We start from the raw sequence: 14,217 nt of genomic DNA, 5'->3' as shown, positions 1-14,217 counted from the left end.
ATGATTGGTAATCCGAGTGCTCCGCGGAAAAATGGACCCTCAGGGTTGCTGTCTTGTTTTTTTATCAGTTAGCATTAGAACGCTCATTTTTTCAAAAGCCCGGTGCTTTCTTTCGTTTGTCAACGCCGGCGAGAGAGAAAAAAGCAGGAGGAGACGGTGATGCGTATTACGCTCCCATTGGCTCGAAGCGCTGACATCAGCACGCGTCAACCTCTCCCTCTCTCACCGACGCTGACAAACTGACAGCCACCGTCAAGTTTCCGTCAAAACGATATTTTCCGTTTTCGTCAGTCATTCACCGTTGGCGCCGCGACAGAGAGGAGCACACGCCGCGGCGCGGTGGAATACGGGCGTGCTCAGTTGCAGCTCTGCCGTCGCCGGTTGTTCTTCGATCTGCGTTTCCGTAGTACCGGCTCGTGGGCTGTGATGTGCGTATGTAGTTAAAACGACGGATGCTGTTCTCTCCACTAGCGATATCGGTGCTGTTCCTTCCACGAGTGGTATGGATGTGGTTCTTTACACGAGTGATATGGGTGACGGTATCCAAGGTTGTTACGTACTCTGACCGGCGGAGTACAAAGAGTTTGAAAAAACCTATAGGGAAATCTACTGGTGTGCTCTTAGGGAATTTCTTAGCGTGATTTTTGGGAAACGCCACAGATGTCCCCATTAGGGAAACGCTAATACTGACCCCGTAACGTGTCTAAAAAGAGGCAGCAAAAAGAAAGGAAGTAAAAGAGAAGTCAGAACAGAAGAGTGGAGGGGTCAGCGTTATTGATTCCCAAAGGGGGCGTGTGTGGCGTTTCCCAAGAAGCTAGCGCATTTTAAGCATCCGCATATAAATCTTCCTGTACTTTTTTTTCCATAAACAGTCGGCTATTACTCGAGTAAGAAGGGTAACGCACAAAATAAATGAATATCTGATGCCGGGTTTTAAAGTGTTGTGTGATGTGATACCAAACATTCTTGTAGCATTGACGATAATAGAAAGACACGTGAGTATTGAAAATCAGTGCACTATCCATATACAAGCCAAGGTCTTTTGCAACAGGTAAACGTTTTCAACGTAATCAGTGAAAACATGTTGCCTGAACACAATTCGACTATGCGATATACATTTTGCTGCAGAAGATCGCAGTTGATAAAAGACCGCACATGCGTCAACAAGCTTAAGATACTTTGCAAACATTAAAGTCTGCGCATTTTCTACATCTGAAGATAAATAATGTACAAATATTGAGAACAAGTGGACGAAGAACGATGTAACTGCAATTAATGCAAAGGTGCAAGCGAGCTGAACAAGAATGACAATAATAATCCCTGGAGAAGGGTAATATGTTTGCGTTTGTCAAAGGACAAAGACAAATCTCCAAATATAGCTGGGGGATTAGTTCGCGAATGAAAAAAAAAATCTCCTTGGTCTTGAACTTTAAAGAGACACCGCAGGGTAAAAAAGAAAAAGAAAAACGTTTAAGTGATTTTTATGTGTGCAAATGATAATAATTGATTTGTATGTGAGTATACACAGCCGGAAGTTTAGCTGTAGACGTCTGAGCAGTAGACGAGAAATTTAGCCAGTGCAGTACAACTGCTAGCCTGCGGTCTTCCACCGCGCAGAAGTGATACAGGGCTTGACGCCGGTACAATATTTACCCAACTCGAAACGAGCAGAGCTGGGGATTGAAACAAATACCCCTGGGTTTTGCAGCGCGAGCTACCTACACATGTGCCGAGCGAAGGGACGCTCACCCAATAGACTCCCCCCCCCCCTATGTGGGCCAACACTCTTTGGGCGAGAAGATATGTAAATGTGGAACCACTTACACAAGGTTGGACCAAGGCCATATGGCAATGTTGTGCGGAATAATAAATCATTCTTTACATTATCAAGAGCTTTTGATATATCAAAATGTACACAATCAGCTTCTCCTTTATTTGTAATAACAGGAGTAAAGCTGTTCAGAGAGGAACACAGGTTTGTTTCAACCGATTGCCCCTTTAAAATTTGTGTTGGCAACTTACACACTTCTGGCGGAAAAAACTTTGAAATTATGTTATGCATAACTCGAACGAACAGTTTCGAAAATTAGCACAATAAGGATATCGGGATCCTAAAATACGTCAACCATTTCACCAGGAAGTTGAAATAATGGATGTTATTCACTTAAAAAAACCAAAAAAAACATGAGAACAAATTTATTTCTAACCGGCAGCCGGTTTCAATGCATCGGCAATCGAAGACGGAAGCGATTCGAAGATGAAAGCGGGAGTAGGAAATAGAAATGTTAACAAAGGCTGCCTGCCTTGCTTGGCTACTCTGCGTTGGAGAAGAGGATGGGGAGAGGAAAGAGAGAGAATACAAAAAAAAACATCGTTAACTTCGAGCACAGAATCCTCCGCGTACAAAATCAAAGTCGTAGCATCGAAAATGGCACGAAAACTATAAGCACTGAAAGTACGTCGTTTGCATGGCACAAATGTTCGTCCAAAGTAAGGAAGTTGTATGTACAATCAAGAAGTTTATTTGAGCACATGTAACCTTGGCGGAACTATAGAACATTCAGTTTAGCACGCGAAGAGAAATAGTGACTAAAATAATACTTTTTGCAAACAGAGCTCCATTCGAGTTTCGGATTAAAAAGCGTAGAAGAGCGTTAACAATCTTCTCCTCTTTAAGTGGGGAGACCCAGGTTTTTTAGGAGTCGTAAATAGTCGGTCGTCTAGATATGTCCGAGTGTTTTTCAGAAGTTTCTTTTTTGGCGTCATAAAGAGTACATTAACATAATATATGGGATATGGTTTCCAAACAATCACATCATCGACCGTTCGGATTCTGCGTTTTCCCAGTTCGGTGCAGGAACTATTGCGCTTAGAATAGTTCTAGACGTAATCAATGCATAACAGCTTCAGGTCGCTTGCGTAGGTTACGTGGCACACAATAGGTGAGTTCTGTATCTAGTGCTTATAAAGTTGCTGTTTTCCTCTGTTCCCTTCTTGTTTTGGGAGCAAGTTCGCCCCATTAAACGTTTAGTTTCTTCAGTTATCTTCGCCTCATCACTTGTCATTCGTGACAATATGTGTAAAATAACTGTACTGTATGCCGTCAGGTCCCGAAGAGGTGTGACGTCTCACAGAAGGCAAGGCAGCACCCAGTTTACCGACAGTGAAGAGGTAGTCCATGGTCTCTTCGTCCATTAACGACACGACTGTGGCGCGTGATTAACAATGGCTGGATTGGGTCATGTACGTTGTCAATAATGCATAACTGGTTTGCCATATCTTTGTTCAGACAGTTTCTTGACAACACCTCTGACCGAGATGAATAGAGTTATGTAAGAGAAGATTTGAGTCGCCGCAAGATCCCCCAAATTTTACAACATGGTTTTCTGAGATCAATGTTTTCACACATTGTCCTCCAGCATTGTCTAGCGAGCTTCTTGAAATGACGAGAAATTTAACGTTGTACTCTGCGTGATTTGCAGAGACCTCTAATGTCTTTATAGTTATCCTGGGTCGTCTCTCTTCCCTCCGAAGTATGGCATGAAGGCGCTCATATTCTATGTCGGTAGTTTTCGTGCGTGGCAGGGATATTAAACGCACGTGTTTTTTTTCTGCACAATATACAATTACCTTTTTGAAGTTAGGGAGTTTAGTAACTTCGTTGCATTCACTTGTAACTCGTTTTGTCGAATGTATGTCAATTGTTCCGTCAAAGGAAGTGCGCTTTTTTGTACATTAGTACATTCATACGTGGCTACATGATCACTTGCACGAGTTTCGATATCTGCAAATCATGTTGCTTGCGATGTTAGCGCTGCCGAAACAAATGCCAAGTCAAGGCATCTGCTATCTTCCGTTCCGTATAAATATGTTGGTGTTACACATTGGACGTTTTATAGGTGATAATTATCAGCTAGCCCCGGCAATTCTCTTCGTCAAGGGTTCCCTCTAATGCGCCGCAAATGGGATGACTGGCATTAAAATCACCCGTTAGAATGCATGGCGATGGCATTGTATTTATGATGGATTTCAAATAATGCTTCTCAGATGTGAGCCTTTGTGGTAGATACCAGGGTTCGATAGGGTGACCCGGCTGAAGAGCCGCAAAGAAAACCACGAAACTTCAAAGAGCCACGGGGGGGGGGGGGGGGGGGGACTTTTGTTTAGAGCTATAAACGAAACTCGAACTACTTTCAATTCAATCTATTCAAGTCAAAAGGAGCTCGATTGTACATATGTAGTAGTAGCACAAGGCTACCAGACCGCAACCTGTCTTTCGATTTAAAACGCGTTCGATTTCTTTCTTTTTCGGAGGAAGTGCTCGTGTTACCGGGAGGGAAGCGGGGAAGTGTGTCTGTGTGTGGAGGGGGGTAGGGGAGGGGTAGGGGTGGGGTATAGGGAAGGGAGCCGCGAGCCGCACTTTAACACGCAAAGAGCCGCATAAGGCTCGCGAGCCGCAGCTTGGCCGCCCCTGGTGTATATGATGCGATGATTGTCAACTTTACATTACCATTTGAAATCGCGTCAAAACCACATTCCTTTGTTGCGTGTTCTGAAAGGACTCTTCAAATAAACGTTGTAGCGCATGCTGAGTCAAATTTTTCATACCGCAAAAAATGAGTTTATTTTGGTAAGTTTGTTTCACAAATTACAAAAAACGGTGAAGCTATGTTTAAAAACCAGCTGTGTGAAGTCTCTGAGTAATAATCTCAAACCACTTGCATTCCATTGTAGGATGGAGGCCTTCTTTTGATGTTCGCCTATACATCTGGCGTATACGCTGTCTGCGATTGTGGCATTCACTAAAGAGATTTATTAATCGCTTCGTAGTTAGCAGAACCTCTACGTCCAGAAGGTGGTTTGCACCAGAGTTCTCGTATGATAGTATTTAACGCAACAAATAACATAGGTAGGAGTACCTCAACAAGATATTTTCTAGTCGCGGTGTAGTGCGCGAGAATGGTGCGACCGTGTGAAAAGAAAATATGGGCGGGTCACGGGGAGACGTCAGGAAAACTAGAACGGCTCCTCTGAAATGACCCCATCGAGAAGGAAGCCGATACAAAAGCGGGGGTAGTTAGATTATGCGGCGAGAGCAGTCGAATTGTTTAGTGCCGAGTAATAACTAGAGTGGCCGAATTTATTATTGATACTGGATACAAGGTAACTCTCATGAAAGACTCTGTGTTACGACATTTTATGGGAGGTGCTCCTTTCAGCCTTTCAGAAGCGCATGCTCACACCAAATTGATTGGAATTACGAGGAAGCCATTGAAAACGATGGGTTGTTTTGATATTCCTATCAAGATAGGAACGATTACTTTTCAACATCCCTGTTTTGCATGCGCGGATGATGTTATGCTTCCCGTTGCTTGAATATTCGGCCAAGATATTGTGCAAAAGTGTGGCATAGATATTCTGGCACGGAGGGTATTCTTAGAATAGGAGGGCAAAGCGTCCCTGTTCTTAACTGGAAAAAAGAGGACGATCACCAGGCACTATCTCATGTACCACCAACCGAAAGTGCACGTTCTCCTGTATTTCTTACGAGAGAATGTGTAAAATCACCGATGCCGAAGACAATCACACTTGTCAGAGTGAATCATTTGATGCCGATTTCAGGAGATGGTGTTGTAGAGATGCGTGAAATAGGTACACACGGACTATTAGGAGCAGATGTGGCAGTTCGAATCAATAGTAATGGCGAGGTAACCTGTGAGAATGGCCAACCTGACATTGCAGGAACGTCGTGTACGCAAAAATCAGCTAGTTGGAGATTTCATAAGTATTGTGAACGAAGGATTGACTGGAGATCCCATCTTGCATTGCAGCGCACATGCAGAAGCAAGAGAAGGGTGGCATCCTTCTGAGCAATTTGATCTTGGCCACCTGCAAAAGGAAGAAAAACGTCGGTTCTAGATCTTCTTGCAAAGTACAAGAGCGCATTCTTTCTTCATAAACTAGACTTTGGATGCTGCGACGTAATAAAGCACCGCGTGCCACCCTTAGTAGACGCACCTGTATACAGAACGGCCTACAGAATCCCTTCTGCAAAGCGAGGAGATATGGAACAGCAGGTCCCATATCTTCTCCAAGGACATAATTGAACACTCCAAATCCCCGTTGGGCGCTCCTGCTTTGTTGGTACAGAAGGCAGATGGGTCATTCAGGTTTGTGATCGACCACAGAGATTTGAACAAAGTGACTCGAGTTGACTCTTACCCATTGCCCAATATTGAGGAAACGCTTGCTCTTTTGTGGTCTGCACACAACTCCTCTGTCGTAGATATGGCCACCGGTTACAGGCAATTAGAGATGGAACCGAGAGATAAAGGGAGGACCTCTTTTACCACACCAAGTGGGCACTATCAGTGGAAAAGGATGCCAATCGGATTGGTTAATATTTTCACCATTTTTGAGAGTACGGCGGATGCACTTTTGGCCGGTATTCTTGGAAAGACATGCTGCATCTATCTAGATGATATCAACATCCCTAGCCAGAGCTCGGACCAACATCTTAAAGATATCGAGATTGTCCTGAGGATACTACAAACGGCAGGACTGAAACTGAAACCCTCAAAATGTCGATACCTTAAACAAGAAGTGAAGTACATCGGACACATTTTGTCAAAGAACGGGGTTCGACCAAATCCGGAAAAGACGCGCTGTGTTAATGAATATCCAAAACCGAGAACAGTCAAAGTTCGCCAATTTCTTGGTCTCATTGTATATTACAGGTGTCATATACCAGAGTTTGCCGAAAAAGCCAGACCTTTACCTGCGTTCACGTCAAAGAAGGTCACTTTCAGTTGGAGCACTGAAGCTGAAGTGGCATTTGATGTTCTGAAGCATGAATTGACGCAGGCTCCTCTGTTGAGGTTCCCGGACTTTTCGAGACCGTTGATTCTGAGAACGGATGCTTCTCAGAATGCATGAGAGCCGTGTTGGTGCAATAGTTCGAAGGAAACGAGCACCCCATTGCATATGCAAGCAGGAAATTGAATCCGACCGAACAAAAATATGCAGCAACGAAACAAGAATGTTTGGCGGTAGTCTGGGCAGTCAAGCAGTTTTGGTGTTACCTGTACGGAAGAAAGTTCAAGGTGTTAACCGACTGTCGTGCACTGAAATGCCTGATGAACGCTCGCGACCCCAGTTATCGTTTATCACGCTTGAACTTACTGTTGCAAGAATATTACTTTGAAATGGAACATCGGGCAGGAAAAATGAATCAGAACGCTGACGCATTAAGCAGAGCTGTAGTCAGAGACGTTATTCAATATGAACCACATTATGATGTCATCATTTTATTTGTGCACAGCAAAATGATCGAAAGTTAGTCCCGCTCATCTAATCTCCAAGTGCGAAGAGCAACCTGATAAGACATCCGTATGCTATGTTATCGACTCTCGAGGCATTCTTTTTCGGATAAAGCACACTACGTTGAAACAAGACCGTCTTGTGAAGAACCGAATTGTTGTCCCGAATCGCTTAAAAATTACGTGATACAACTATATCATAATACACCTTACTCTGGACACCGAGAGACAGGTAAAACAAGTGAAAGGGTTCGCGAGACGTACTTCTGGCAGAAAAGCAAGAGAAGATACAGACCTACTGTGCCCAGTGTGTGTCTTGCGTACGTCCCAAAGCGTCCACCAACAGAAGGCGAGCACCTCTGCAAGTATTCAAAGAGATTGCACAACCACTTCAAAGGGCAGGAATGAATATTGTGGGGCCATTTTCAACTACAACGGAAGGAAATCGTTATCTTCTGGTGTTTGTAGACCATCTTACCAAATATGCAGAAGTCGTCGCGATGCCAGACCAGAAAGCCGAAACTGTTGCTAAAAAGTTTGTGGACCTCGTAATCCTTCGCCATGGGGTGCCTCAGCAAATCTTGATTGATCAAGACCCAAATTTTACATGAAGATTTTTCCAGGATACATGCACGTTACTAAGGATACGGAAGCTACAAACAACAGCATATCATCCCCAGTGCAACGAAGCAGTAGACCGCCCTAACCAAACCTTGGTATCAATGCTATCCCACTATGTGTGTGCTGACCAGAAAGACTGGGACCAATGGATTCCATATTGTATGTTCGCATACCAGACAGCCAAACATGAAGGTACAGATGAGACGCATTTCTACTTACTATACGAACGTAACGCTGATTTACAGGATCTCTTATATGAGCCACCACCTTTCAAGTACAATACACCTCAGAATTACTGTCATGAACGTCACAGACTTAAAATGGCTCATGAAACAGCACGAGAGAAACTATTCAAATCAGCTGTACACAGAAGAAAACTGTACGATCGAAATTCGCAAAGAGCAACTTACAACAAAGGCGATCTCGTGTACATTGATGTAAAGGCCGTTAGACGAGGAATATCAAAGAAGCTGTTTCCTAACTGGGAAGGCCTGCACCACGTGACTTAAAAGCCATCTGATGTTACATATCGTGTCAAGAATGCCCGCACTGGGGAGCGGAAAGTGCTCCACGTGGACAGGATGAGAAAAACGACGGCAGGTGAAACGCGAACACTGGAGTTAGCAGACAACCACCACAAATGCTCTCAAGACGAGGGATACTCTTTCTCATCCTTAAAGGGGTCGTGCAAAGAAAATATATATGAACATTCCCATTTTGATAAACTTGATGAGACCTTAAAGATCCCAAATCCCAAATATCACGGCGAAATATTACGTCCACATTTTATAAACAGTGTTTGAACATAATATTTCTTCGGGTGCCTGGAACGACTATGCGACACCGTTGCCCAGCTTGAGCAACAAAACGTCACAATAAGACCTGTGTAAATTTGAGAATCTACTGTGTTCTATATTGTGTTGGAATCATAAAAAGTAAGTTTTGAAAATAGTGAGGAAGTTACGGCGTTCTAAAACTAATTCGGAAGTACTATATCACGTGATTGCAGGTACGTTTCGTTTTCAAACACACTCGAGACTTCCGTCATTCGGCAACCATAGCAACGTCGGCTACCCGCGTCCCTGCTCCTGTCGTCCCGTCGTCTGCTCGCCGCTGCGCATTTTCTGTTCGCGGCAAGTTTAGGTTGTTCTGTGCTTGGCTTCGTTGACGTCTGTTGTGTGCGCGCTTCAGCACTCGCCATGCCGACCGTGTATCTTGTGAGAGAGTGCAGCACGAGGTATGGTAAAACGAACGACATTCGGTTCCATAAGTTACCGGACGATCCACAGCGAAGATCGGCCTGGCTTCGAGCCATTGACCGCGATGGCCCAGACGACATCGGTAGGAGCCAGGGCTACCTGTGTTTGCATCACTTTTTAACTGGGGACTACGATATGAACATCGAAGTGCGGCGAAGCCTTGGCCTGGAAACGAAACGGGGGCGTCTCAAGCCAGATGCTGTGCCCACGCAACATCTCTGGTTCGACGCACCACCAAAGAAACGAAGGTCTGAGGTACGTTCGTGTGACATGAACTGTCGAAATTCGTTCTAGCTTCCTAAGTAATTTCTTGGTTAATTATGTCGTTCTAGGATCTCAACGGCTCACCGGACGTCGTTGACATGATTGTCGAAGAAGGGCCGATTTTACGTCGAACAGTAGACGGCTGGACACAAACGACCAAAAACGCCGTCACAGCTCTCTGTCAGACTGACGGGGGAGACGTCCAAACACAGTATACGATAGTCATTTTTAGTCTGGTGCAACGATTTCCTTTAGGGCGTATGCAGTATACTTTCCTTGCATCTGTAATTTGTTCTCGAATATGGTGCCTGAACGGAGGTTGCAATAAAAGATAGCTACTCTCAACTCTGAACTGTAACATCAGTTTCACCTAACAAAAATCGAACTGAAATGAATATATACAAAACAGAGGGGTTTTAGCATATATGACACACTAACATGTGTTGTTTCATCCTTTGTCTTTACGTATATCACTCTTTCTAAACTTATATCATTACCAACGCGCTCACTAAAAAGTATATTTTTCTTATTTGCCTATTTATTAAGAGTTGCGCAGGCGAGCTTCTCTGTTTGGGCAAAGAAAACTGTGGGTGTGCAGACAGATACACAGCAGCCGACTTGCAAATGCAGACATTCTTGGGGTAATACTCGCTACTTTTTCTACACCCTGCATGTTTTGCATGAGATAATGTGTTACATACGTATTACTCAATCAGGTCATCTCTTTAGGGAGAAAAGCAATCAGATGTAACTGCAATACAAATTTTAGGCTTTTGATGCCCCAGAATAATTTCATACTTTACTCTAGTTTTCTCTCAGTAAAAAGCAGGTGAGAAACATTTGCCGTGGAAAGTTCAAAAAGGTAGCAAAACAAAATTGTTTACGCGACTTCGTCATGCTATGGAGCACGGGTGTGCAAAGTTGTCAGGCTTGCGACACTTAAAATACCTGAGCACCTCCACCCCTTGGCGTTCGTTTATAAATTATGCTTACTAATGAGTCCAGTTTTCGTTCCTTTAGTGCTTTCCCCTGATGCCCATAAAGTACAAATTAAACTAATTAAAGCCTTTTCTTGCACAGCAAACTGTAAGAGGTGACGGGTGCACCTGCAATATCCATGATTCTTAAGTTTCGTCCAAATTTAGGAAAATAAGCTGAGGTCTGGCCCTATATAAAGATGTGACCAACATTTTGTCTATTTTTGACAGGCTGAAAATGCAAGTTCCTACAGGTACAGTGACGCAACGGTTAGAAGAACGACAGCTCTGTTCGACAACAGCCGCATACTTGCGCTCTTGAACAAAGATGTTTCCGATCAGTCAAGTGCCCACATTCCTTTGTGTCAACACATGCCTCAGACGAAAATAATGTTCTCTTCATTGTCAACTATTGGGAACACAATGACAGCTGCCGGGTATCTTTTGTGCCTTTCCTGACAGGCATGTGCTGTGCAGTGAATTAAGAAATCCCGCTAGTTGAAGCTGATAGTAAAACATTTGAAGCAGTCCGAACGCGTGTCGTTCGGTAGCTTTATTGTCGGGTCTCCGAGGCCCCACAACCCCCAGACATGATCCCGTGACCCCTCAGGAGAGGGGGGGGGGGGGGGTGTTGCAAGTTCGACTTTGCACTCTTCAACTAACTTTAAAGGGTTGTCTGGTTTTCTAGTGCGCATCCAAAATACTGAGTGGTCCCACACAATACCACTAACACACAGTGTTAGAATCTGAGTTTGTAGGAATGGACGGCACGTTAGAAAGCATGATATGCGTACACGCATGATAGATTTTCAGTTTATTGGACAGTGGCAAATACAATAATGCACACTGGAACACAAAAGAGAGTTCTTTTCTGAGGAGTCTCGTCACCTTCTCTGGTGTTTTCTACTCTTGTAAATTCTTATCCCCATTAGCCCTAAACAGGAACGATGGACGTCGTACGTCTCATCTATTACTACACTCATGTTTTTTTTCAGACGTGATAGCAACATTGAAGAGGTTTACCATTTTTTACCACCTGAGACTGGGTGGAAGAAACACGACGACGTCTCAAACACAGCTAACCACTTTATTCAGTTCTCCCTCCTTTTATACATCCTGACCCCAACACCGCCACCAAAAAACAATTCAAACAATGACACCAATGGGACACGCCTTGACATCGCAGCCACAAAGTTCTTAAAAAAAATTACGAACCACATTGATTTAACAAACGGTAAACACACAACAAAACATCGGCCGAAGGGGACATTCTCGACCTCGCAGCCACTCTTAGCTTTACAACAAACGAACAAGCGAACCACACGGAACCGACTGCAGTACGAACCCATCAACCTGTTACAACTTTTTTTTTCTTCTTTGTACGTACGCATACACCCGGAACAAGAACATGACAAAGGAGAACCTCTCGCAAAAAACACAAGACCTGTTCAAATCATATTCGCAGAAAAGCTTTCGCCCTATCACTAAAAAGCATAGACGCCTGGCTTATGCAGTTGCCGATCGACCTAATTTTCACTGTCTCTTTTACAACCCTTTTGACGTCGTTGACTTCTTTGCATACTACCGTTGTACCGGACCACTCGGCCGAGCAGTTTCTGCATTCTTGTCGATGTGTCGCAATTTCGGAATTAGTCGCTTTTATATTTACATTTCTTTTGTGCTCAGTCAGACGATCGTTCAAGCATCTTGAGGTCTGCTTTATGTACCTAAAACCACAAGTTATCGTTATGTCGTAAACTACACCGATTTCACAAGCACAGATTTTTCCTTGTGGCCCTTTTGGCACCCTTTTTTTCTTTTTGGAACGGGGTGAGGTTGCCCAACTTAAAGTCCGCGCTGAACACTACATTAACGCCAAATTTTTTTGCACACGCTTTTACATTGTGTGACACGGTGTGAAAATACGGCATTACTGCGAACCTGTTACTCGATTTTTCCTCCGCCTTTCCCTTTTCCCGAAACATTAAGGTCACTTGCCTCCCGATGAAATCTCCCTCGTAGCCTATGTTAATCAATCGGTGCCACTGCCCCCTCACTGCCTTAGGCATAAAATGAACACATGACCTGTTCAGAGCATTGGTGATCACCGATCTAACAACACTCGCCTTTACCGTTTGTTGTTGTAAAGTTAAGAGTGGCTGCCAGGTCGAGATTATCCCCTTCGGCCGATGTTTTGTTGTGTGTTTACCGTTTGTTAAACCAAAGTGGTTCGTAACTTTTTTTTTAATGAAATTTGTGGCTGCGATGTCATGGCGTGTCGCATTGGTGCCATTGTTTGAAATGTTTTTTGGTGGCGGTGTTGGGTCAGGATGTATAAAAGGAGGGAGAACTATACATAATTAAACAGCGCACAAGGAGAGGGACAGAATACAAATTATGTATAGCAACCACCAACTAGCCAAAGTGTCCACCATTTTGAGGGAGAACTGAATAAAGTGGTTAGCTGTGTTTGAGACGTCGTCGTGTTTCTTCCACCCAGTCTCAGGTGGTGAAAAATGGTAAACTTACACCAGCTCGCCTGCGCCCTAACTGTTTTTTCATTGAAGAGGTCCTCCCGGAGAATGACAGGAAATGCATCGTGTTCGAGACATCTCTAAAGGAACTCTTCTGGGTGTGCCGGAAGTGCCATGCGCCATGTGAAAGTGCGTCGAAGGTGTCAGGGACACTGCTGAAAGTGCAGACGCTCTGTGTGAACAAACCGTGGGCCCTACCTCGGCTCTGCGATGGCCCAATGGACTAAGGTGGAGGCTCTATGGCTGCAAAGTGTGGGCATGCCCCAATCGGGCAGCCCATGAAAAAAAAAAACGTGAATTCCCCCTCGGCTGTACGGGGGCCAAAGGCAATGATGTGGCCTCCACAGCGGCTAAATGTGGGCGTGCCCGAGTTGGGCTAGCCATGTAAAACCTTTGTGACCTGCAAAACCAATGTGGGCCCACATTCACGGGGGATGGGGCAGCCTACGTGGGCTTGCCTGTCGGCTCCCCTTTAGGAGCCCACTTTTTGCTCATTGGGCTTCTATTTACGAGACAGACCACGCCTTCGTGGTAGCCATATTACACCCTGTAATACTTCAACCTTGGAAAGAGATAGATAAATTACTAGTAAACATGTAACTGCAGTTCCCACTCTACCTCACTTATAGGCATCAAGAAGAAGCTGGCTGCTCAACCGAAGCGTGCTGGATGTGGCGTGCTCAAAGTCTGGATCCAGCCAGCCAGCAACCATCTCTTCTGGTGTGCTGCCATCTGTGACGGCAGCCAAGACTTGCTCGACGACATGTGGCGGAGCATACAAGCCCACGTCATCAACATACACGAGGACCACCCAGGTCTTTACACACACTGTGTCCATGATGAATTTGGACAAAGTCAATGGCTCGTTCCTGGTAATCACGTTTGTGATTGAACCACGCAAGTGCTTTTGGAAGATATCTTGCGTTCACTTCTAGCATAATAATTTAATTTCCTCATTTTCACCCTGCGATAGATTGCGGCCAATGCTACGGGCCATCCCAGCCAGTCCGGCTCCAACTAAACTTGCACTCTGCATATTGCTGTATCCAACCAGAAAGTCACATGGCATGCTCGAAGCATATGGTTGGTTCTGACGGCTTGTGGTTGTCCAGAGTGGTTCTTCCGACGTTAAACCTATTCACTCAAGCTTCCCACAGGGGAGCATTCTTGGACCGTTTCTTTTTAATATGTACATTAATGACATTGTAAACATAAGTCCTGCAAAATTTGATTTGTCATATAT

The 14,217-nt window shown here is 44.5% G+C and overlaps 1 protein-coding gene across 1 annotated transcript; it reads left to right on the top strand.

Annotated features, from left to right (window-relative positions):
- Positions 1 to 9,139: 9,139 nt before the first annotated feature.
- On the top strand, positions 9,140 to 13,866 carry LOC121837782. The gene is made up of 3 exons (XM_042293590.1): positions 9,140 to 9,454; positions 9,532 to 9,721; positions 13,604 to 13,866. Exons 1-3 carry the CDS (start codon positions 9,140 to 9,142, stop codon positions 13,864 to 13,866), a joined length of 768 nt encoding a protein of 255 aa, XP_042149524.1.
- The last annotated feature ends 351 nt before the right edge of the window (positions 13,867 to 14,217 follow it).

This window comes from Ixodes scapularis, unplaced genomic scaffold (assembly GCF_016920785.2).
Source record: "Ixodes scapularis isolate PalLabHiFi unplaced genomic scaffold, ASM1692078v2 PGA_scaffold4__175_contigs__length_147842914, whole genome shotgun sequence".
In the NCBI taxonomy this organism is placed as follows: Eukaryota; Metazoa; Arthropoda; class Arachnida; order Ixodida; family Ixodidae; genus Ixodes; species Ixodes scapularis.
Note: the sequence above shows the minus strand (reverse complement) of the source record. Positions and strands in the feature narration are given on the sequence as shown.